This window comes from Corythoichthys intestinalis, chromosome 1, assembly GCF_030265065.1.
Source record: "Corythoichthys intestinalis isolate RoL2023-P3 chromosome 1, ASM3026506v1, whole genome shotgun sequence".
In the NCBI taxonomy this organism is placed as follows: domain Eukaryota; kingdom Metazoa; phylum Chordata; class Actinopteri; order Syngnathiformes; family Syngnathidae; genus Corythoichthys; species Corythoichthys intestinalis.
Window position 1 is genome coordinate 73,098,763 of NC_080395.1, and position 26,709 is coordinate 73,125,471.

The 26,709-nt window shown below is 40.9% G+C and overlaps 1 protein-coding gene across 2 annotated transcripts; it reads left to right on the top strand.

Annotated features, from left to right (window-relative positions):
• The first annotated feature begins 665 nt into the window (after nucleotides 1-665).
• Nucleotides 666-25,702, top strand: LOC130926992 (interferon-induced very large GTPase 1-like). 2 transcript variants are annotated; one of them, XM_057852409.1, is made up of 12 exons: nucleotides 666-721; nucleotides 11,365-11,480; nucleotides 11,947-12,037; nucleotides 12,168-12,266; nucleotides 12,394-12,509; nucleotides 12,693-12,834; nucleotides 12,965-13,063; nucleotides 13,192-13,307; nucleotides 13,749-13,845; nucleotides 13,976-14,074; nucleotides 14,195-14,317; nucleotides 20,620-25,702. In XM_057852409.1, exons 2-12 carry the CDS (start codon nucleotides 11,382-11,384, stop codon nucleotides 25,224-25,226), a joined length of 5,688 nt encoding a protein of 1,895 aa, XP_057708392.1. In that variant the 5' UTR covers nucleotides 666-721; nucleotides 11,365-11,381; the 3' UTR covers nucleotides 25,227-25,702. The 2 variants fall into 2 exon arrangements, with proteins under 2 accessions (XP_057708392.1, XP_057708400.1); XM_057852417.1 differs by having other exon boundaries at nucleotides 12,171-12,266.
• The last annotated feature ends 1,007 nt before the right edge of the window (nucleotides 25,703-26,709 follow it).

A 26,709-nucleotide genomic window follows, 5' to 3' on the forward strand; every position in this document is an offset into this window, starting at 1 on the left:
AAAAAAAACAATTTCCTCACACTTTTGTAGCAGTCTATATTCACTTTACTCTTCATTAATTTTTCCTTTGTATTTCTTAAATTTCAGATTGAAAAAAAAATAAATCTACAAGGAGTCTAGATTTCAACACACCAATAGGCTTGAGTTGAAATCGAAATAAAAACTCTTAATCAGTGGAACATGACCCCAATTTAGAGACCTTCCACAGAGTGATTAAAATGATACTGTTAAAGTGAAACAGAAAGTTAGTATCTAAAATGATTGGCTGGGTTAATGAGTTACAAATGTTGTGCACATTTGTGGAATGGCACGGCAAAATGACCCAGAGTGACCCATTTTTCCAAACTTAGGTTTGGTAAAATCAAAAAGAAAATATTCTCATCTTTCCAAAGACATAGCAACCATTTTTCTACATTGTAATTCTGAGATACTAGAGATAAACTTGATGTTTTGCTGTCCGTGCAGCTAGGATCATGATGAAACTAAAATGACCAAATATGGTCAGGCCTGCCAGTGTGTAGACATTAGATAAGGTACTGGTAATGTGATGAGCTAAGTGTTTGACCAATAAGAGAAAGCCTTTTATCTATTTTTTTTTTTTTTTAATGATCAGCACTGCATTTAAAGCATGCTTTCTCAATGCAAATCACTGTGCTTTCCACGGTCAGTGTTCTCAGGTCTGTTTTGCTTGATGTAAATCTGTTAGGCTTTTCAACAAAAGGTAAGAATAAAAAAACTTTTGATATTTCCAAGTTGACTAATTTACATTTTTACATTGTTGGTGTTGACTAAAGCTTTGCCTTGTATTAAATAATATGCTTTACAAAATATTATTCATCAAATTATTGTCATACGCGTATTTTATAAGATGACATTGCATATTACAATTTAAAAAATAATTGACTCGAAAGAAATATATAAAACAAAAAACAAAAAAACCCATTAATATTTCACTAAAGATATTAATCAAAATGTATTCAGTCATTTTGAACAACCAGCTGTTATAGTCCATATCATAACTTCCTGTTTTGACCAAATATGGAACAAATTAATGAAAAATAAATAAATAAAATAGTATTTTTCGTTATTTTGTTCATTTTTGTAATTACCTTGACTAGGTTACAAAGAGGCACTGCAAAAAATGGCACACATTACATTGGAGAAGCCTTGAGCAGATTTTGACGCCATTTCTTCATTGATCAAAAAGGTGTAAAGTTAAAGTATAGGTGTAAAGTTAAGTGTAAAGTCTTTTTGCGCTTTATCTCCTACCTTTAGGATCAATTATAAAAAACATCACTTTTCATTTTTATACTGATGACCTGCAGCTTTATCTGCCCGAGACCCAACGAAAAAACTGCTCTCGCTAAATTGATGGAGTGCATATCTAATGCGAAGCAGTGGCTTGCACAAAACTTCGTACATCTAAACGAGAGCAAAACTGAATTTATTACTTTTGGCACACCTTCTATGATGAATGCCCTTGAGCCCAACTCTGGCGCTCCGGCTGACATTTCAAAGACACAAGTTAAAAATCTCGGAGTGATATTCGATAGCAGGCTAACCTTTGAAAAGCAGATTAGTTCTGTTATGAGAGCAAGTTTTTTCCAGCTCTGTCTCTTGGCCAAAGTGAAGCATTTTCTTTGTCACCACGACCTTGAAAAAGCAGTTCATGCATTTATGAGCTCAAGGTTGGACTATTGCAATGCACTTTATGTTGGCCTCCCCAAGTCCTCAATTTTTCGTCTGCAGCTTATTCAAAACGCTGCTGCTCGATTTTTAACAGGTACACCTAGACGTGAGCATATTACCCCCGTGCTATCATCACTCCACTGGCTTCCAGTCCATTTTAGAATTTTTTTTTTATTTATTTATTTTTTTTTAAACCTGTCCTGTTCAGCTGTTTGACACAGAGAATGGAAGTCTAAGTGCCCGGATTCTGAACAGTTTTAATGTTTCACATTGAGAGTCTGACATTCTCCCATTGTGATCATTCAAAATACCTTTTTATGATGACAAAGCAGCGAACAGGAAGGGATTATGGGGGGACAGAAGAAAAGAAATACAAGAGAAGTAGGAAAAGAAACACATACACAAACAACAACTAGAAATACATTGAACATCTAAACTAGTTACTAATATGCTGGTGCTATCGTCAGCGAGATGTATTTCCGGTTTACACCATGTGGGGGCCTATTGGCCAGTGAAAGAGGAGAATGGGGGTGGGGTTGTCTATAAGCCTATAAGCTAAGTGATTGAAAGGGGTAGAGTGTACACAAATCAGTTCTGTGATCTACAACCCAGTAATCGTGTGAATCTCTTATGAGTGTAAGCCCGTTGGCGACCAACCCTACGCCACCGCATCGCCAATCCCGGCACCGGGACCCCCAACCCGAGCATGCCCTACCACATCCAGCAGCACGCAGGCCCCACCAGGTGCGCGACAGCCACGCAGATGGGCGGAGAAGCCGCGCGGGCGCCAACCCAGGGCCACGGCCCCCACCCAGCCAGCCCGGGGAGGGAGGGCGGCCAGGGGGCTGGGGGGCCATGCGCAGCCCATCCCTCCTCCCGCAGCCCAGCAAAGGAGCCATCGTCCCCCCCCCCCCGGGACCCAGGGTGGTCCCCCGGGCCACCCGCGCACCCATCAACCGGCCTTCAGGTATGGCAGGAGGGACGCATCACCAACCCCACGCCTACACCCACCCCCGCCCGCCCACCCGGGCCACGAGCCGCAGCCCCCCAACCGGCACGGCACGCCATGGGACCCCCAGCGGCCCACCAAGCCCCAAGCAAGGCAGGGTCCCCCGCCGGTGCAGGCGACACCCCGCTGATACACCGGCGCCCAGCCAGCGACCCGCGACGGAGCGCAGGGCGGATGCCCAGCCAGAGAAGAGAGGGGAAGGAGGAGGCAGGAGAACGCCCAGGAACTGCCACGGGGCGATGCAAGATCGGAGACCCGACCCCCCAACCTACTCCCGCGGCCGGCAGCCGAGGCAGAGGGGAGGCCACACCCCAGGAGCCACGCCATATAGAAAAAGTGTGGGACCCACCTACCACCCTATTACTGTGGCTGCCAGGTTCCCGACTGGCAGCCATCACCCAGCACCGTGATGGGGGTGTGACGGGAGGGTAGTGCAATGTATGCATTAAAATAAGAGAGCTTGGCTTGGGGCAGTGGGACCGCAGCATGGAGTTTCTGCCCAGCCGCCCGTCCCACCGCCCTTTGCCAGAGCTCTCCTGTGGAGTATGATGTGTGGTGCATTTAAAAAAGGTGCAGAGATGGCGGGGCCTGTGGTGAGGAGGCAGCCGTGAGGTACCCCCACCCCCAACAGGTCCCAACCATCCCACAACCTTGGTGTGTGGTGGATTAAAAACAGGGGGGATCCGGGCCGGGACTGTAAAGCCCCGTCCCAACTCTCCCCGGAGAAATGTATGAGCATGTAAGTGCCAGGGTGAAAAATATTTACAGTGCCGAAGTGAGAAGTGCGTGAGTTAAGAGGCAGGCTCCCGCGGGCGTGGCCCCGTCCACCAGAACCACCGGCCGCAGGGCGGAAGAAGCGTCAGGGCCCCGATCAATCTCCGCCCCAGACCACCCACGGCGCCTCCGCGACCGCCCGCCCCCCTCCCACCCACCGAGCACCCACCCCGCACTCCGGGCAGGCGCCACACCAAGCGCCGGCGACCAGGGGACGTCCACCCCACCGGCAAGGGACAGCAAGCCTCACCCAAGGCCCCGCGGGCCCCAAGAGGCCCCGCCAACGACCCCGCCGGCCGGGGGGCAGCAGCGGCCGCCGCGGCCCAGGGAGGCGGACAGGGCCGGAAGCAGAACAAGGGGACGGAAGCGCGCCCCCCACTACCCACCCCCGGGCCAGGAGGGGCGCGCGGCATGACACCAGAGGGCACCTCCCTGGCACCCGGTACAGGGAGACGTGGCTCCGGCCGGGCGGACCTGGGAGGGAACCATGGCTGCCGCATGCACCCCCCGGCCCCCACCCCGGCCGGCTGGGGAAGGGCCGCGGCCCCGGACCGGCACCCGCGCGGCCCCCCCACCCGCCCACGACACCAGCCGACGGGACCCCCGCACAGCCAGACGCAACCAGACAAGCCCCGGCCGAAAATCCCGGGGGCCAAGACCGGCGACGGGACGGCCCAGGGCAGGACGCCATTTTAGAATTGATTTCAAACTTTTACTGTTTGTTTTTAATTCTATTAATGGCCAGGCTCCATCTTATCTATCGGAAATTTTAACCTTCCGTAACTGGCAGGACTCTTCGTTCGACCGGCCAGCTTCTTTAACATGTTCCGAGGTCGAAACTTAAACAGTGGGGAAAACGATCTTTTGCGGTTGTTAGACGGATAATGTAGGCGGGTAATGTTACCCGCCGCCTACGCGCCACGTAATATGGACTGCTGTCTCCGTACAACATTTGGATATTAACCCTTGAGAGTCGAAGGACGCGCCGGCGCGTCCTCAGCGCACGTCGTCTTTGAAGCGCCCTCACGTTTTAATTACGTCACCCACATGCCGTTGGTTGGTCTCGTTTTAAAGTGCGGAAGTTGCGGTTTACTCTCGTTATTATTTGAAGTCAATCGACCAACTAGAACGTGAGATATTGTCATTTAAGTTTTATAGTTTTATTGTCCTCTCAAAAAAACATTAAAACGCTGCATGGATCATTTGTTTATGTCTATATTTCCATCATTTCTAGTCCTTTTTCAAAACGGAAGCTCCATGAAAAAAAACACAAATCAAACGAACCCTTTCGAAATCACAGTGGAAGCACAAAATGCGTTTTTTTTTTTTTAATAAATATAACTGCGGTGCGAGGTTCAACCGAACGAGAGGGAGGAGGAGTGTTCTGAGGCAGCGAGGTGGCGAGCGACGGCCAGTTGGATACTGCTGGATCGAGCAGCGACTTTGTGTGACTTTGACAATGAACGGAAAACTAAATTTAGCGCAAGCAATTGTGCTTCTGATCAACTTGAGGAAGAGGATGGTCCAAATTCGTCATCATCGTCTTCTTCGGAAGAGTCCTCGAGTGAAGATAGTGACGGATTTGAACACGTGGGTGACGCCATCGACGAGCAGAGGTAAACCAACTCACTCTTTTTTTTCATGCTGAAAACGTTTCTTTTGAAAGTTTCTTTTGATATTGCAAGACAAAGTTAATTTTGATGCAATATAAGTGTGTGTTTGTGTATATAATAATAAAATGTGCATATCAGATCAAAGTCGTACGTGCACTGTGGGTATCCCAGGCAGGAATTTATAATTTGTGGTGTTCTTCTTTCTATATGAAGATTAGGGATGTAGCACATATTCAGCTATGGTATTCTTTCTATTGTCATACATATAGATTTCCATTATTATTTATTGCTGTATATATTTTTATTTTATACTTTATTATTTTCATAAATACTGACTTATTTTCATGTACATTTATAGTGACAATGAAAGCAAAGTGAAATGAAAATGGAAGGGTGGAAAGAGGACCGACACCCCATGGAAGTGTGAGCTGTGTGATGTAGCCGTGTCTAATTCCAGGACGAAACTGCTTTTCAGAGTGGCATGACTGAAAAAAATTTAACTTGTTTATTGTAAATATTTTTGAAAATGCTTTTTTCCCCCCAATGTTATATATATATTTTTTTCCCACATCAATCTTCTCAATTTGTGTATATAAATGTGTGTTCAAGAAGCTTGATTGTGTGTACATAGTTTTCATCAGGCGATTGGCCGCAATACCTAAACTCATAAAGAGATGGCCTCTAAACACTTTTTGTGTTACATGGTATATATTTTTTCATTGTTCTTCACTGTTAGGTCTGCTGTATATAACCTGTTTTGACTGGAGCATGTATAAAGGCAAAAAACGCCTATGGCTATACCTGTTGTTTATGTTGAATTGTCAAATATAAGACTATTTATTCTAAATTTTTTTGGTTGAATGTTCATCCTAACATGTTGAATAAATATTACAAAGTTTCAAAACGGTTCGTTACGCATGTTTGGTTGTCAATTGGACATCAATATTAAAAATTTTGACAAAACGATTTTGGAATTTTTGGTCTTTTTGGGCCCAAAATGATGATTTATAATTGATCAGTGAAGGAAACAACAATTTGGACATGAAGTTCAAGGTGTCACAAAAAAAGGGACCAAACCAGGCCATCGTAAACAATTCTTTCTTTGAAATATAAAGGCAACTTCAAAGGCATGCAAAATCAGACAAAATAGGCCCAGACCTTAAAGGGTTAAGGAAGGGACGTCATGCCGTCACTGTTTTTAGTACGGCATGACAGCATGTAAACAATGGAGGCGGACGATCATGACATAGCATTCCTGCTCCGCTTTTCTTTTCCACACATTTTTCTTGAACCTTCAAACTCCGTCTCAATAATATGCTTCAATTCAGTCCCCATTTGGGGTCCTCCCATCGCGGATGAGGTGTAGATGAGCGTTTTTGTCAAAGCTTGTTTCCCGAGTTGTCTCACATATCACACATCAAGCAGCTGTGGGGCTGGCCCCTCCCAACTCAATGCCGACCGAACCTAAGTATTGTATATTTAAATGCATAGAGGAAAATTAAACCCCGAAAAGTGACCTGCATGGTAACCCCAGTCAAAGAGGCGTGCGATAATTTTTTCCCCCCAAGACATTTCTGCCTGTCAAAACTTTTGCCTCTTCCAGGATCGCCACCTTTATGCACAAGTAGCCTGGTTGCGGCTTCCAGGAAATATACCCAGTGCCACAACATATGCTTCTATTTGTTATTTTCCAAGTGGTAAGAGCGCAACTGAGCACATCGATTGTAACATCCCAAGTAATGATGTCAGGCTTTCGTTGTTTTATGAAGATTTATTTCAATCACAACTCAGCTCCTGCTCGTAAAGGCGTGCTCTCCCTTCCACTCTTGCTCCTGCATGATGCGTTCGATTGCGATCACGGAAAAAAAAAAGTGATCACAAAATAATGACAGTCTCGGTGTTGTAATTTTGAAATTTGCCCCGGGCGCGGAATGAGTTTCCGGTTCATAGGTAAACCGCGCGGGCAATGGCGTAACACATGAGGCTTCTCCTTTTTACGCATGCGTAGTTTGCAGGCGTACCTTGCAGAAGCATGGGGACCCTTAAACGCACCTTAAACAAAGTGTGGACAGGTATAAAAATAGTTGGCAAAATACCCTTGGAGAAAATTATCTTTCCTAGTGTAGACGTAGCTTTAGAGACCCAGGCATTAAGTTCTAGCTTTTCATGAAGGGCGAGAAAAGGGGTCTCCAAACCGGTCCTCAAGGAATGCTGTGGGTCCTGGTTTTTGTTCCTATCAATCGGGCACAGACAGTTTAAACAATTGCCACGTTTACATGGAGCCAAATATTCCAATTACAATCGGTTTAGATGTTCAAACTGAATAAATGTGTTCCATATAAACACCTCATTCGGAATGAACAGGCCCAAACCGAATGGAATTTCATTCCGATTCACAGGGGTGGAATATTCCTTTTCCCAAACCGATTAGAAGTAAAATTATATCATGTAAACAGGGAAGGGGAATGGTGTCTGGTTGCGTTCTTTCTGCACATGCTCCGTACTGACGTGGTGAAGTCACTTGGTGACGTAAGTAACGTCACTTGCAACATGGCTTCCAAGCACAGCGCACCTAATTGGAGTCCGGCGGAAAGATTGTATTTAATTCAAACTTTAAAAGAATTGAATATAATTGCTCGCTTAGATGGGCGTAAAACGAGGAACAGTGAACTATTTAAAAAAGTTCACGAGAGGTTACACGAAGCCGGAATAGACCGGAGCGTTGACCAGATTAGAAACCGGTGGAAAACGCTGACAAGCGGCTACTACAAGCCAAAGAGCAAAACAGCAGAAGCGGATACGACCCCACAAACACAACAAGTGGGTTAAAGTTAAAACAGCAGCCGATCTGACGATCGATATCCATGTTTTGCAACGTGACGCTTTGTTTTGATTAATCTGCGCATGTCAGACGGCAGTTGTCAAACGTCCTTTCGGAATAAAGGCAGACACATGTAAACGCTGGATCGGAAAAGATGAAGTGACATGTAAACAGCTGATCAGAAATTTCCATTCGGAATGATTTGAATCGGTATGAATAAAAGTCAGCATGTAAACGTGGCTAATGACATTTTTGCTAAAACAAGCAGCACCTGAGTGCAATCAACTGATTAGACACCATATCCATATGGTTGAAAAGTCATCCTCTTGCTTTGTTGAAATGAAATCCTGCACCCACTGCGGCCCTATGTGGAATAGTCTGGAGACCATTGAGCTAGAAGCTAGCCTGTAAATAGACATTTATAGAGGGATGAAATTAATTTCGGACATTTGTCCATTTCACTGTTCATTTCTGTGATTTCATTTCTACACATAGCAAAGCAAAAATTGAAGATTAGATCTTGTTCATGTCTCATTTACATCTCTGAGAAGTGAATCAGCAATAATCAAGATCAGGGTGGTCTTCTAAGTTTTCTCAAATTTGTCTCATGAGAAATAAGTCTCTTAGTTAGCATTACCTGAGAAGGTCTTGAGAATAGTTCTACAGGCACGATTTTTCAATAAAGTCTCACAGTTGTCTCCTTTCGTGATCTCACCAAGATATAACTATGAGTACTTGCGTCAATCTCAAATGCATCTCAATTTTATCTCTTTACTTGGAGTCACGATCTCAGTAATGTCTCAGTAAAAGAAAACCCACTACAAATGCATTATCGGTTTTTTGTTTCGAAGACCAAAAGTTTACCACAAAATAGTTTGAAGAACCTTAGTCCTCTTATTTAATTACCTAATCAAAACAGGCAACACGTTGGCTGACAATGTCTCGCTAAAACTAGTGGCTTAACATGTCTGCCATTTGGAAGTTTTGTTTTTTAAATATCAAAGAAGTATATAAATTATTAAATGAACTAAAATATAATGCATTTTCTTCATCGCTGCTACACGCTCTTTCTGAAGTTGCTTTCCATTGATGTGCTGCGTCACATCAAGCACAGTGCATTTGAGCCCGTGCTTGGCTCAGTGGTAGATAAGTCGTTCCCCAACCCAGAGGTTGTGAGATCAACTCTCTGTCCTGATGAATTCATCAAAGTACCCTTGAGCAAGACAATGAACCCCAAGTTGCTGCAGCAGGTATGTGAGGATATAGTGTCAAACCGCTTTGAGTGCCTGACAGGTGTTTTACAAGTATAAATCCATTTTCAATTAAGATAATTTCTCTTCTCAAATCAATCTCCTTTGTCTCAATGATGTCTTTGCTCATTTTGACTCATCACTTGTTACTAAGGGTACCCTTAGGAGCACAAACCCAGAAACAAATAAGCAAATAATGAGTTAAATTTGAGATAATCAAATTTGTCTCACGAGACGAGATTAAGCAACAGATGAGTAGCAAATTTTTGCTATGGGTATGATGAAATAATGATGAAAACAGAAAACTTATTTTCTGTTGTTAAACAAAACACCTAAATTTTGTTTATCTATTCTGGTTTATTAAACTATTAATAACTTTGACCAAAATCGATTGCCCATGTCATGAAATGCATAATTAATCCAATACCAACATGTTGTATATATGGAAGTCTGAGGGTAGGAATTCGATCCTTACAGTAGAATTTTGGTTGAAACCTACATTGGATGCATACGTTGCAAAGTCAGTAGACACTAGGGGTGCAACGCTACAGATAGCCCACGGTACGGTTCGTACCTCGGTCTTTGGGCTACGGCTCCAATTCGGTTTCGATACGCAATTTGTGCATAAGGAGAACAATTTTTTTCTCCAGAATATTCTTTATTTTTCTTGACAGCAAAATTGCATTGTGCAACAATAGTTTTAACACTATAGAGTAGGAAAAATTCGTATAAAAAATACATAAAAACATAAACAAATGTAAACAAAAAAAAAACTCAAATGTTGAAGTGCCTCAAACCCGCTAGTATAGTAAACTATTCAGTAAAATAAAGGAGAGGTAAAGTGCAATTTATCCGTCACAAATGACTGCCGTATATAATCTGGGAGAAACAAATTCAGAAAACGTGAGGTAGTGCTTTGCCTATTTGTTTATTTATTTATTTTTTATAATTACAAAGTCGCTAAAATATGTCCGGGAGGGCACAACAAAATGCGGGACGAAAATTTTCGGTACCTGACAAAACCCCACATCTGAAAAGGGCATTAAAATCTTGAGCAACGAATTCTCCGATTATTTTCTTGTGTCTATCTAAAGTGGCATTATTGGTCTGTCGAAAAACATTTTCAATAGACGGTTGTTTTTTCAGAAAGTGATACATCCAGGTGATGACACTGGAAATGCATGATCATGTTTCCATTAACATATGGGACATGTATCGAAAATACTTTCACAGACTGTATCATTCCTGTTCACTGTTTTCACTGCCTCGTTGTTGTATTCGACAACGAAGCCAAAATGATTACACACCGAGGATAGGAAGCCGGTGCTTCTTCAACTTTTGGTCTGTCAACTCCGCCGCTCCCGCAAGCCATTTTGTTTTCCCGCTTCTGTTCTGTGTAAGCGGGTGAGTGGGCATAATCGCAACAGTGATTGGACATTAGTTTGCGGCGAGAGCTTTTCTGCAGCTTGCTGCCTCGACTTGAGGACACTGGACAGGCACGCGTTAACACACAGAGGCAAAATTTGTTATAGAACAAAATTTGTTGCAGAACCGAAAACCAGTGGTCCATAACGGCATATTGTCCTGTGCAAGGCGGCCTGAACGGTTAGGTACAATACTGAGAATTGTTGCATCCTTACTAGACACTGTCTAGTGACTTTGCAACTAATCCTGTCATCTTTGTTCACGGGCTACAGTAGACGAGTATTGACTTGTGTTATTATGGTGGAGGTTCCTTGTGTTCTGATATTTTTAGGCTGGCTGTAATAACATTGTAATTTCAACCCTTGCAATGTAATTTCATAATGCATTATTTTTGTTATGAAAATATTGCATTTGGTTTTCATAAGGGAAGTCATGCTAGGAGTAACAAGACAGATTAATATTCAGTTGAGAATAACAATACAGGGAGGCAACATTTACAACCATATGAAAAGAAATAGATCCGGTACAGCGAAGATTGGCAGTCCTTATCATGGGACTGGTCAGGAAAGTCAGACACATTCTTGCCCAACATCACCACCAGGTTTGAACATACAGAAGTAGTCACATGTTCAGTTCAGTCATTTGAAGTTATTAAACAAACATTATGTTAAGTTATAAAGTTATACAAACATTATTTAGCGTGAAGTTATTCTAAAAGAGGTTATTGATAATGTGTTGGGTTTTATTTGTGATTTAGATCATGTTTTTTATTTTACAATATAGTTCCATCCGGGGACGACATGGATGCCTCCGAGCAGGATGATGACCCAGAAACAAAGAAAGAAGATGACTCCTCTATTGCTTCTGTGTCCAGCGCTCCTGGAGCAAGTATTTTTCTGGTAAAACAATTAGCACCTAACTGCAATCAACTGTTTACACTTGAAAGACACCGTATTCTCCATAAGGTGTTCTCTTGGTTTTTTGGAATGAAATCCTGCACCCACTGTGGCTATATGTGCAATAGTTTGGACACCATTGAGCTGGATGCTAGCCTGTAAATAGACATTTGTAGATGGATGAATGAATTGGTTTCAGTGTTAATTTCTGTGATGAAATTTATACGGCTACTGAAAATAATGATAAAAAACAAAAACTTTAGTTTTTCTGAAGTAAAAAAAAAACAAAAACAAAAAAACAACTAAAATAAATTTTATTTATTCATTCTGTTTTATTAAACTATTAATAAGTTTGACCAAAATTGATTGCCCATGTCATAAAATGCATAATTAATCCAGTTTTACTTTTCAGTTGAAAATGATAAGACGTGCAGACAGGATTTTTTAAAATTTTTCATTCTATTTTAAGATAAACGGATCAGACCCAGAGCAGATTGGCAGCCCTCATCCTGGGACTGGTCAGGAAAGTCATGCACAATCTTGCCCGCCATCACCACCAGGTTGGAACATACAGAAGCAGTCACATGAAGTTATGTTTAACATTATGTTGAAGTGTTGGTTACAAGTCTATGGTTTATTTTATTGAATTATTGCATTTTGGCTTCGATTATACAATTATACTATGTACAGCAGGGTCATCGAGAGACAACACAGAAGATGTTGGTTGCAGGTCCCAACCTGGAACTCGTACTGAGGACAGTCTGGCACAATCCAGCTCACCATCACCAGGTCAGAGCATCTAGCCAGTTGCACATGAGAAGTTCAGTCAGCGTGAGGTTATTCTAAAAGAGGTTATAGATAATGTGTTGATTTTATTCGTTATTTAGATCATACATATTTTTATTTTACAATACAGGTCCATCTGAGGAAGACATGGATGCTTCTGAGCAGGATGATGACCCAGAAACAAAGAAGGAAGATGACTCCTCACTGGCTGCTGTGTCCAGCGCTGCTGGAGCAAGTATTTTTCAGGTAAAACAATTAGCACCTGACTGCAGTCACTGATTACACTTTTGAGACGCCATATTGATGAAAATGCACCCACTGTGTCCCTATGTGGAATAGGTTGTATAGCTTTGGGTGAGTTTTCTGGTAAAACAAAATCGATTGCCCATGTCATGAAATGTTGAATTAGTCCACATTTTTACTTTTCAGTTGGGAATGAAAAGACTGGGTGAGATGGTTTCCAACTATTTCATGAGAAACACATCAGACCCAGAGCACATTGGCAGCCCTAATCCTGGGACTGGTCAGGAATGTCAGGGACAATCCTGCCCCCCATCACCAACACCACCAGGTTTGAACATACAGAAGCAGTCACATGAAGTTATGTTTAACATTATGTTGAAGTGTTGGTTACTAGTGCATGGTTCATTTTATGAAACGATTGCATTTTGGTTTTGATTATACCATTATACAATGTATAGCAGGTTCATTGAGAGACAACATAGAAGATGTAGGTTGCGGGTCCCGACCTGGAACTCGTACTGTGGACAGTCTGGCAAAACACAGCTCACCATCACCAGGTCAGAGCATCTCGCCACTTACACATGAGAAGTTCAGTCAGTGTGAAATTATTCTAAAAGAGGTTATTGATAATGTGTTGGGTTTTATTTGTGATTTATATCGTACATATTTTTATTTTACAATGTAGTTCCATCTGGGGACGACATGGATGCCTCTGAGCAGGATGATGACCCAGAAACAAAGAAAGAAGATGACTCCTCTATTGCTTCTGTGTCCAGCGCTGCTGGGGCAAGTATTTTCCAGGTAAAATCAACTCATTACACTTGTAAGATACCGTATTCTCGATAAGGTGTTCTCTTGGGTTTTTTGGAATGAAATCCTGCACCCACTGTGGCTATATGTGCAATATATAACACCAAATATGCTGGATGCTACCCTGCAAATAGACATTTGTAGATGGATGAATGAATTGGTTTCGGTATTAATTTCTGTGATTTCATTTGTATATGGCTATTGAAAATAATGTAAAAATTTAAATAAAATAAAACTTTCAATATTTCTGATGTTAAAAAATAAACTAAAACAAATGTTTATTCATTCTGTTTTATTAAACCTTTAATAAGTTTGACCAAAATTGATTGCCCATGACATAAAATACATAATTAATCCACTTTTACTTTTCAGTTGAAAATGATATGACGTGCAGACAGGATTTTTTTTTTTTTTTATCCATTCTATTTTAAGATAAAAAGATCAGACTCAGAGCAGATTGGCAGCCCTCATCCTGGGACTGGTCAGGAAAGTCATGCACAATCTTGCCCGCCATCACCAACACCACCAGGTTTGAACATACAGAAGCAGTCACATGAAGTTATGTTTAACATTACGTTGATGTGTTGGTTACTAGTGTATGGTCCATTTTATGGAATGATTGCATTTTGGCATTGATTGTACCATTATACAATGTACAGCAAGTTCATCGAGAGACAGCAGAGAAGATTTAGGTTGCGGGTCCCAACCTGGAACTCGTACTGAGGACAGTCTGGCACAACACAGCTCACCATCACCAGGTCAGAGCATCTAGCCAGTTGCACATGAGAAGTTCAGTCAGCGTGAGGTTATCCTAAAAGAGGTTATTGATGTGTTGGTTTTATTCGTTATTTAGATCATATTTTTATTTTACAATGCAGTTCCATCTGAGGAAGACATGGATGCTTCTGAGCAGGATGATGACCCAGAAACAAAGAAGGAAGATGACTCCTCACTTGCTGCTGTGTCCAGCACCTCTTTAGCACCTCCAACAGGGCCCAGTGGTAGGTCTACTTATCGGCTCCTTTTCTGATTATATTCTGCATCATTCAATGTGTATTTGCAACGTATAAGAAAGACCAAAACAATTACATAGCATGGCCAAGAACACAACACAAAAACATGTGCAACACTATGGAAGAATAAACAAATAATGCATAATTTAGATATACAGCACATAATTGCTAACAGGAGGTTGATGCTTTATGGTGCCACATTAATCATGAGTGTTCGAGCATATTCGTGTGTGTAATAGCAACCAATGACCCCACAAGGATAAAAGTCTAGTTCCACCTGTAGGAATCTGACCATTTAGCCAGATTGCCGGAACCACGCCAGTCGAACCGCCGGAACCGCACTAGCGCAATTCCAATGACCCAGGCCGGTGAATATCCGAGAACCCGGCCAAAAGGCCAAACTCCGCACGTTCACACCAAAAGGCCAAACTCCGCACCTTCACTTTAGTCTTAACACCTTGTACTGACTCCATTTTAAAAGCTGGAAAAAGGCGTCGAAACACAAGATGACAATTTATTCCAAGTTGGCAGCAATCATACAGCACAGAGAGACCCAGGAGAGGAGGCAAACTGGATCCAGGGTCACCATGTCACAAGTCAACAAAAGATTCCCGACAAAAATGACAACGATTAGTTAAAGGCTCTGGTGAGGCAGACTGTGGTACAGAACAAGGGTATGCTTGGACGTTGTTTAGGATTATTGTCTTTTGAACAGGAGAATTCAGGCATTACTGTTGTCAGGGCAATGAGAGTTAAGTATTTTTTTCATCTTCAGCGTGATGTAAGTGCTGAGTGTTCACTTGTCAGTTGTAGGTTAAGATGTTTTTTGTGGCAAGACAAGATTTCCCGCCATTTGTTCTGGACACTTCAGAAGAGTTGATTGCGGGATTTGGTGGTGCAGATGTGGGCTTGTAAATGTCTTGCCTATCACCTGCTTGTCAGTGTCAATTTTGCTCAGTCAGCTGGATGAGGCACGCACTGGGCTTTCGTGGTTAGAAGGCATCAGTCCTGCCTTTATCTGCCCTTTGTCTTGGCGTTGCAAATTCTAAGAATTTCAAGTCCAACTGTTAATAATATCAAATATATACTGCTTGTTTTCTGAAACTATGATATAAATGCTATATATTTTATATTGGGTGTGTTAGAGTAATACAAACAGTAAATATGAGAAAAGATACTATTCCCTGATTGATTGTATTAAGTGCGTTACAGTAATAAAAACAGTCAAACAGTAAAGACGAGAAAAAAAATACTATTCCCTTCATTCCCCCTCAACAGAGATCGTTAAAACATGCCTGGTGTGTCGGACCTTAGCCTTAGCAAGTTGTGGGAAAAGTCAGACTGACAGGGAATTGTCAAAGCAGGCATGGAGCCTTGGTGGAAAAATTAGCAAGTCCCACTCAAGACAATTGGATACCACTTTAATGAATTATTCACGAGTGGAGGGCATCTCAATAAGGTCATAGAAATGGTGTAAGATGTGGAGTGTTTTTCGACAGCGGCAATTACAATGTGGTTACATTGGGAATGTATACAAGGAGTACAACAACACACGCAGGTGAGAAGTCTAAGCATAAAAATTGCAATTGGAATGAGGGTAGAAAAGATCAAAGCTTCCCATTTACCCAAAGTTTCTTAAAATCATACAGCAAGTGGACTATTTATGTCAGAATTGTCTTTTAGCTGATAATGTGCAAAAACCCTTTTGCGTGCCCTTAGTAGCGATAATCTGTTCAACTCAAAAGCATAGAGTGAAATGTATAAAACTATCTTAATTAAATAATTATAAAGTGATTTATCTTATCTGTGAAAGGTCAAATAATTGGTTAAAAACGTGCATTGAAGTTTCTGATAACAATTAAGCAGTTCAACCATGTCAGAAGGACGTGAAAAAACATTCACAGTGAGGAAAAAGCAACATATTCCGCTGGGGTGGGTGTCAACCGTCTATGGAGCAGTGATGCCCCCCACCCCCGCTTCTAGATGTCATCCAGTGCACCTGTTCTCCTTCTCACAGTTTGTAGAGTGCAGCATCATTCCCACAGGTGTTAACACAGTGTGTACAGGTGGGGGGTTGGGGGGGGGGCTGAATCATATCTCCGATCCTCCAATCAATGGACCACCCACTCCGCCACCCATGCCACCGGGTCCCCCGTGAGCAGGCCCAACTGCTTCGCGTGCCACACCCAACTCCCGTCCATTTCCCGTTCCAAGTGAACGTTCTTTCCGTCCTGCCCACGTGCTCATTTAGTGTTATACAAATGAAAAAATGGCAATTTGTTATTCTCTTAACTTCTTCTACCTGGTCATATTCGTAATCTTACCACCTGGAGAGTCCCAACGGCATTTGTCTCCAAACTACGTTACTTTTGACCATAGTGATAACACAATAGCAAAGTACCTTATCGTTTAAATTGTGGGGAATAATGTGCTTGTAAAAAAGTTTTGAATCACTGTAATCACGTCTGCCTGTTCCTAAATTTGTAGTGTCCCGTTATATGCATAATTCAAAATTATGACTGGTTTCTATTTTGATGATTGACTTTTTGTTGGGCCTAAGAACCGTATGTTTTCAGTTGAACAGACTACATTAATCAATCAAACATTCACAGTAGGAACTATTAATACATTATTACATAGTTGAATCCACATCCATATTAACGTTTAGAAATAATGTTATAAAATAATGTCCCATAAAGGTAAAATTTGGATATAATATTACTTTGACCCATTTATACCCATCTAGCCATGTTTACAATTACAAACATGCATTTAATTGTAAGTATGGCTATATATCACTCATAGCTATGCAGTGGGGCAAATAAGTATTTAGTCAACCACTAATTGTAACTGAAGCAAAAAATAGCTTTGTTAAAGTCAAAGTTATGTTTGAAATTTTTGCGTTTACAAAAAGCTAATTTTCTCCGTTTTTTAATCAGAAATTGAAAAATTGCTCAAATTAACCTATTTTCTAATGCTGATTTCTAAAAAATGGAAAAAGATATGAACTTACTTTTTTTTCTGCTGAGAGAAGAGAGTCTAATCTTTCTTTTGGTGGGTTCCATGTTCATATAGCAATAGAACAGAATTTTCTGTGGGCCTTGCAAAATCAGTCAAAATCTAGTAAAACGGCCGGGAGCGAAGGGCCTTGCTCTGGTAAAAATGGCTGAGAGTGAATGAGTTAACATATCATATTTGTTTTTGATTAAAATATCTTTTTTTTTTTTAAATTTACTGGCGGAAAACACTCAGGTGACTTTGAAGTTCCGCTCCGAGACCCCCAATTTGGCCAATTTTATAAATTGTCTGATATGCACGTGTGATACATCATTGGAAAGCTTAAAATCTCAATTTTCTGGGGGAAGAAAAATTTTGAACAGGAGGACATTTAAAAAAAAATGAATAAAAATTTTAAACAGCAAAACGCCACGATTTTAACGAGGTATTATCGCGTGCATACCATGTTTCGATCCGAAAACTCCATGTAGCACGTAACACCGAGTGTCATGACACAGCTGTGAATGGCCACAGCCGGATTTTGGGGGGATTTTATGGGTGGAAAATGGTGACATGATAAGGGTCGCGATGCAGAAATCGCAGACAACAAGGAGTGGTTGAGATTTCCTTTTTCATATAGTTACTCTCTTAAACGTTATTTTTAAAAACATTTTTGTTTGGATCGATTATTTACCATCTAAAATATCAGGGGAAATGCGACAGTAACAAAAAAAAAATATATACAATTAAGTGATAGTTATGAGTAGAGGCGTGCGAAATTTCCGATTCTTAGATTATTCGCGATTCGGCCGTGGAAGATTCGAGAAAGATTCACAAATATCCAAATTCCGATGATTGAATTATACCAGGAAATGTGGGAGTAAAACAGTCAGCGTGGTCTTTGGGGCGCAATGAGGAACGGACCGAGAGTAAATATCATGTTCAACTCATGCCGCTGTATAAAAAAAACAATCATACCTTACTGCGGCTGACAGCTGCTACAAACAACGCCCGGTTGCTAGTTGCTACAAACATACGGCTACAGTAGATATCATATATATGTAGAACTAGATGCAAATTGACAGACGATGACGGTTTTAGACCTTGTATTATTAAACAGAGATGCAAAAATGACAGACTTTCCGGCGTAAGTAAAAAGCCGCCATCTTAAAGCAGTAGACCTCTCTAGAAGGCTCTGTTGTAGCGAACCTAATTAACTTTTTGTCTAAAAAACTCCCAAATCGGCAGAATCTTGTCTTGAATCTATCTTTAAATGATGAAATAGTTTTAAAACTTTGACAAAAGGAGACAGAAGGGAAATTATGAATAACGGGAGCAATTTTAACAACTGTAACAGATAATTCACACATTAATTGAAGATAGTTTAAAGCTGCTGATACAGAATGGGGACTGGAGTTTTTTATTTACTGTTATTTTCGTATATATTTTTTTTACTGTTATATGTTAAATTGATACTGAAATAGTAGTTTGGTTTAGACTGAGAGGATTTTTGAACAATTGTAGAACTAATGAACAAAACATGAAAAAAACAAAATAGGGGGGTGCATCAATAATCATTTTATAATCGAATCGGAGCCTCTGAATCGTAATCGAATCGTTAGGTGCCCAAAGATTCCCAGCTCTAGTTATGAGGTAGATATCCATTACTTTTTTACAGACACCCAATTTTTCATTGTGACGTAATTTGTTTAAAAGTTTAAAATATGTGAGTGAATAATTTTTTTGAAATCTTTTTTTTTTTTTTATTGAACTAAATATTAGACATCAATTAATGATTCTAAGTTAAAAATGACAGACATTTTGAATAATAAATATAATTAAATAAATCGAAGTGAAGTAGCAGCAGTTTAACAGTGAATCTGTCACGTTAGTATTGTTAGTATCACGTAAGTAAGTATTGCACATACAGTGGGGAGAGCAAGTATTTGATACACTGCCAATGGGGAAACCCATTGGCAGTGTATCAAATACTTGTTCTCCCCACTGTAGTATATTGCATATAAATGAATATTGGACGTTGGGTGATGTGGTGTTACCAGGATGTTAGCTGTACTTGCGGATGTTTGGAGCTCTGCTGAGGCACCGGGAGGAGTAGATGTCCATTAGGGAGGGGAGAGGACAACCAATTATTTAATAAATTCCGACGTCACTTATGCCTCAGCACTATTGTCAGCAATCTGGACCTCGTCTTTCAACAATCACACAGCCTCTTTCTATGGCTTGTCTTTTCTGGTCAGCTTCCTTGACTTACAAGTCCCTGTTCTTTGCCGTTTCCTTTGTGCGCGCCTCGACTCTGCTCCTCTTGCTGCCGGTCAGTCATTTCAAGGCCTTGTTCTTCCTCGCTTCTGAAATCACAGCCTTGGAGAAGTTCGCACCAAAACAGTTGAGGAGGGACCCGCTAATGTGCGGCAAAATGGTGTTGGCCAGCCTGTGCCCCTCCTGGCACCTGTACCCCTGCAAGGTCGGGTCTGAGGCCACCAGGAACTCTAGCAGGTGCCTGAAGCCGTCGCTGTGGTGCATGGCAAGGGAATGGAACCTAACCCTGCGCTCCTTCTTGTCCTTCCTGCACATCAGGGAGTCCCACAGCGACATCCCGAAGGACGCCATGTGGGCCATGGGGAGAGATGGCCGCTTGAGGACCGTCCGAAGTATTGCGAATATTGCGAAGTACGATGCCATTGCGGCTAATTTGTGCTATTGATTTTTTTCAAAATGTTTCAAAATACATGCATGGTATGAAAAATAGAATAATTACCTTGAATCCTCGAACAAATCACTCCTGAGACAATCCTTCCTGTTTGTATCCGGTACAGCTTTCATACTTTTTCAACCTAAATCCGGCATTAGATCGATGCGTGCGTGTTTGAGAATAACTCCTCTTGACGCTGGCGCAGTGTCTGGGGGAAGTGACCCGTCAATATATTATGAAGTCTATGTTAACAATTCAAAATATTTAGTGTTTAACACTTACAATTTGTAAAGTGTGAAACTATCTCCGGTTAGGCATAGGCAATAAAATTAGGTTTAAAGTAGCGTTAAAGTGGCATTAAAAAGCATTAAAGGGATTTGCCGATACTTTTAGAAACCCTCTACCCCACACCCTCGGTGCATGATGAATTTAGATCAAGGTCCGTCTCCCCTCGAAAAATTAAGACTTATAAGTGTGCCCTATAGTTGTGAAAATACGTGGAAGTAACTCACCATTTAAAGGTCAAATAAAGACCAATAAGAAAAGATTTTTTTTCTAACATTCTTATCTTTCCCTTTTACAGTCCTGTTTGACTTCCTCTCCAACCTTGGACTACAGAATTATGATACAAACAAATTGACCCTTGAGCCTCTGTTGGAAGTCAACATAAGAAGCCTATCCGAAAAGGCCGTTTTATCAGAGGATGAAATACCATTTGATTTCCTAAGCAAACTGTTCAAACTCAATCCTGAGTGCAGAAAATGTACAAAGGGGCGAAGTAATCATGGAACGACCGAAGCCACTCTTGACCAACTGGACATTTACACTGCACCTGACTCAGTTCATCCTCTTGACCTTATAGTAGGTCTATTTCTTTGCGCTGACACCTTCTTGCGACAGGAAATGGCTCTTAAGATGTCATCATGTCAGTTTTCTGTCCCACTGTTGTTGCCCCACTGCAACAACAATCAATCTACTCTGATGTTATGGACACTAAGAGAAATTGTAAAAGAGTGGTGTCCACATGAGTTGTCTCAGACAAGAGGATTTGCGGAAAACAACATTGTCCAAGAAGCGATGCCATTTTTTTCCTTTGTGAGGCTGAAAAACTGCAGTTTATCCAAATCTCAGTTCTTAAATCACATTCTCGGCAGTGGCCAACAGAATCACAACATGTTCATACACAGAGACATGGAAGGAGGGGCACAGAGAAGAAAAATTGCAAATACATTGGTGGAGGTTGGCTGGTTCCTTCCTTGTGGGAGAGAAAATATTGACATATTCCCAGAGCCGATTGCATTCGCAAATTTGAGAGGTGATATTTGTGAGTCGCTCACACAGTTTAGCTTCCTTTATGAAGTGTCCAATGCAATCTTTGTTTTCTTGGACAAAGTTGAAGAAAAGGAGCATCAAATTCTGACAGCTCTTAAAGATGCAAAATCAAAACTCCATTTTGTTGTTAATCTCAAAGACAGAGCCTCTGCGGACATAACGTCTGTCAAAAACACAGTGCAAGAACTGGCTTTACCAAACAGCAGCATTAAAATCAAAGACTCCAGGGAAAATATAGCTGAGTTTTCTCAGAAACTTTGTGCAACCATCAAGAACTCACTGCACGATGTGAAAAAAAAATTGAGTATTGAAAATATGTGCACAAAAGCAATCGAACTAGGGCTGTCAGTGGATGAAAACATAACTCTTAACCAGAAAAGACCTGCTGAACATATCATGAAGAGTATTCGCGCACAACCTATACAAGTTTGCAAAAAACAACAACTTCCTTTGCAGGGAGAAACTTGGAAGAAGTTATCACAACTGGAGAAGAAGGAATGTAGAATGAAAGATGTTGGCACAGGTGGCGGCGAGCATTACAAATCTCAGCTACAGATAGAGAGAAAAAAGCTTTGGGAAGAGCAAAACAAGAAAAAACGGTCAAAAGGAATGCAAGATTTTATTGACACCTTAGCAAAAAGCGACAAAGAAGGAAGACACTACTTCTTAAAATGGATGAAATTTATGTTAAATACTCACTCTCGTGACACACTTACTGCGCTGCAAAACCAGTTCAAAGAGCAATGCAAAAATAAGGCTGTCCAACTAGATTTGTTGGAAAGCTCTTTAGGAGTTGAGCATTACATGAGAGAAATGGGACTTAACTATGAGGTTTCCAAGCAGTTAGATGAAGGTGACGATACATTGTCCTATTTGCCTTCTGTAGCTGCTGAAATGCTGCTTGATGGATATCCATTGGAGCTTTTGGATGGAGATGCTTCAAACATCCCAGAGAAGTGGGTGACAGCCGTTTTAATGGAGCTTCACAAGAAGGTCGGTGGCAAAAGCAGGCTGCTTGCGATATCTGTGTTGGGTGTTCAAAGTTCTGGAAAATCAACACTTCTCAACACCATGTTTGGTGTTCAGTTTCCAGTCAGCAGTGGCAGATGCACAAGAGGCGCCTACATGTTATTCCTCAAAGTTGGAGATGATACCAAAGAGAAATTGGGTTGCGACTTCATTCTCCTCATTGATACTGAAGGTCTGAAATCCCCTAAACTTGCACAACTAGAAGATAGTTACGAGCATGACAACCAGCTGGCGACCTTCGTCATCGGATTAAGTGATGTCACCATTGTAAACATTGCAATGGAGAATGCAACGGAAATGAAAGATGTCCTGCAGATTGCTGTCCATGCTTTCTTGCGAATGAAACAAATTGGGAAAAAAACAGTTTGTCATTTTGTCCACCAAAATGTTGCTGGAGTGTCTGCTCATGACAAGACCTTGACAGAGAGACGCCATCTATTGGATCAGCTCAATGAAATGACAAAAATTGCAGCTGAAATGGAGAAACAGTCTACAATTCAAGCATTTACGGATGTGCTCGACTATGACTTAGAAAACAACAACTGGAACATTCCAGGACTTTGGCATGGAACGCCTCCAATGGCACCAGTCAACACCGGTTACAGTGAGGCTGTAGCAGACTTCAAGAAAAATCTTCTGGAGACCTTGGGAAAAGAAAAGCGAAATGGCGTCGGAAATATCCCAGATTTTCTTGAATGGATGCGTAGTGTGTGGAAATCAGTCAAATATGAGAATTTCATCTTTAGTTTCAGAAACACACTAGTGGCCCATGCTTATGACAACTTGTGTAAAGAGTTTAGCCAGTGGAGATGGGAGATGCGCAAAGAAATCCTCAACTATCAGAGAGGAGCAGAGTCAGAAATCTTAAATGCTAACAACGACGCTGAATTGGACACAATGATCGAGAAGAAGAAATCAGAACTAACTGAGGAAATTAAAAAGCAGAAAAGCAAATTGAATGAGAAGCTGACAAACTATTACAGAAGGACAGACATACATGTCAATTTGATTGAAAAATACAGAGGCGACTTTTTCAGTACTATCAGCAGTCTGTCAAATGAGATTCAATCTTCAGTGAAAACTGAATTGGACAGAACCCTTGAACGCAAAATTGGCTTGCAAAAGGCGCAGGATATACAACAGAATCACCGTGGTATGATTGAAGAAAGAGTCATGAAACTTCTTCATAACTTTAAAGACTTGAGCCTGTCTGATGACCAACTGAGAAAGGAGTTTGAGAAAATGTGGAATGCAGCTACTGCCAATATACCCAGTCTGAAAGAACAAGATATACCTACAAAAATTTTGAGCCAACTAATGGAAAATTTCTTGAATCGCAGCGTGAATGAAAACTTAGCCTATAATAAAAGCCTTACGGATTTTGGAATGGGACCATTTGAGACCAGAATGGAACATCGATCCATACTTAAGATAATTAAGAATTACTTCACAGGAAAAACAGACATTTATGCAAACGGTATCATCGAATCATCCACCCAATATGTTTTTGATACATGTAAGTCACATGGTGACTACCATGATTCTTTCACAAGGGATCTGCTACACATGATTGATAAAAAGCTGAGTGAAGGTTCCAAGCGTCATCAAACCACAAGTAAGTTCGAGATCGACATCAAACTTCATATTTGTGGCATTGCTGCTAGAGAATTCCTGAAGATGCACCAAAGGTTCTTGTCAAAGAATGACCCTCGAAAACAACTTGAAATCTACAAGCAACAGTACTTGTCAGACTTTCTGGATTTATACAAGGAGACCGATAATTGCCAACGTAAAGCAAAGGCTTTTGTCCACCTTTGTATCAAGCCAGCCATTGTTAAAAACATCAACGGAGCTTTGGGAATTGACATTGTGGACGACATATTGAATAGCAGCCATTCAATAAACTACAGTTCACGCTCTTATTTCCAATACAACATTCAGAAAGAGTTATTGGAGAAAGATGACTTCAAGACTTTTGTCAAGTACATTTTGGACTATGAAACATATGTTAAACATCAGATTTTTCTTCAAATCTGTCAAAAAATGGACAAGGACAACACATTGTTCCAATTAAAGAAGAAAAACTTGGAGGCTGTAATTTCAAAATTGATCAAAGCAATAAATCAGGCCTCAAATATGGTACCAGATGACGATGTGAACATTTCAAATCTCGTCAATGAGATGCGCCAATCTCTGGTTAAAGACATTGTAATATCAGAGGAAGCACTAAAGAGCACTCTGTTTGAGATCAAAAGCACATGCCATTCATTTACACGAAGCTTTATTGAGTCCTTGAATGAATTGAAAGAAACACTCCTTGATAAATTCTCCAAAACTCAAGATGTAACTGAAACTCTAGATCAACTCGCAATAAAACCGCAGGATGAGCTTTTCAAGCGAGTAGTCGGATGTGGACACCAGTGCCCGTTTTGTCACGTTCCTTGTGAAGCGGGTAGCGACGTACACGAGAAACATCACGCAGCTGTGCATCGACCTCAGGCACTTGGAACATACAGGAACACAGAAACTAAGATACTTGTTGAAATTCTGTGCACGACTAATGTGCAGGGTAATAGGTCATTTAGAAGTAAAGAAACCAGTGAAAACTATGTTCCTTACCGAGACTACCACCTCTACTATCCTGACTGGCACATTCCCCCAGACCCGACAATGGAAGCGTCTGATTACTGGAAATACGTACTGGTGCGCTACAATGACCAATTTGCAAAAGAGTATGATGCCAAGCCAGCCAATGTTCCAGGGCCCTGGAAGAAAATCACAAAGGATCAAGCGCTGAAGGGTTTGAAGGATGCTTTTAATGTAAAATAATGTAAAGTGGAGTGTGTCACCTTGTGAGGAAAAAGGATATGAAGAGAGCCCTGTTGAAGAAGAAAATAATTTTCTTCGCGACGTTCTTTTTTAATGACCTTGCTTCAAAGAAGAAGCTGATAGCTGCATTACTTTATCCAAATAAAGTCTGACATATGATATAGAAATGAATGTATCACTCAAATGAACAAATATATAGGAATAAGTATTTCTTCAAATATTACAAAAAAGAAAAAAAAAACATTGAACAGAAGAGACTATTTGCTAATCAACTGTGAGGGATGTAATTGACATTGATCATGAACTATTTTACACAGTGTTAATCACTTGAAGATGTGTTATTTGTTTGATATCACAATGAATGGATCAAATGAGATACTGTATACATCAATAAAAATAAGGCACTGTAAATATATTTGGTATTTGAGTACCTTTACTTCACTTAGTACTTTTAGCAATGTCAACTATTTCCTGAAAAGGACGATGTTGAGTCATTTTGCAAGTGTTCTCGTGTTTTACATATGCTGAATGAACCGTACGAAAGAATAGCTTTCCATCTTTCAACAGGTTAAAGTTTTAATTATATCATTTTATTCTAACAATTACAATAGAATGGATGATATTTACAATATTTAGCTGCTTCTAGCTTAACTTGAAGAAAATGTTGTTTACATTTTTTTTGTTTGGTTTTGATTTTTTTTTTTTTAAATGGGTGGGGGGGGGGGGGGGGGCACGGTTCCCTAATTATTATGTACACTAGCCTTTTCAAGGCATTTTCATTCGCATTTATTGGAATGAACTGATAACAGTACCATGATTTTCAGACTGCACCAACCAAAACAAACAAGAAAAATATTTATATTCGTTCATCTCTCGACTTCATCTAAGGCTAGGTTCATACTACAGGTTTTAATCCACAAATCCGATTTTTTCGTGTTTTTCCGACTCGAGTCAGGCATTAACTTGACGGTCTAAACGGACAAGTCGCATAGATGTGGACCATTTCAAAGTTCAAGTTAATGCCTCACTCGAGTCGGAAAAACACGAAAAAATCGGATTCGTGCATTAAGACCTGTAGTATGAACGTAGCCTTTCGTATGTGGTTCAAATCCGATCTGGGCCACATTTTTTCAGAACGTGACTGGCGGTCTGAACTGTCAAAACTCTGAAATCGGAGTTCGTGCAGCAATTACGTTAGCAAAGAGCAAGAGGCACGGAGGACGCCAGCCATGTAGGCATTATTGCTAGCATGAAGCCGGCTTGGCCACAGTCATAAAAAAATAAAATGAAAAGAATTAGCCTTACAATTTTCGATTTTCATTCTGTGCGCCAAATGAGCAATATTTCATTATTGCACACATGGCCGAGTCAGGGCAAACTGACGCACCCACGTCATTTCACGCACACACGTCAAGGCTCAAGTGTGTGCGTGTATGCGTTCTATCAGTCCATATAAACTTTGAATATAAGACTAAACGGGGAT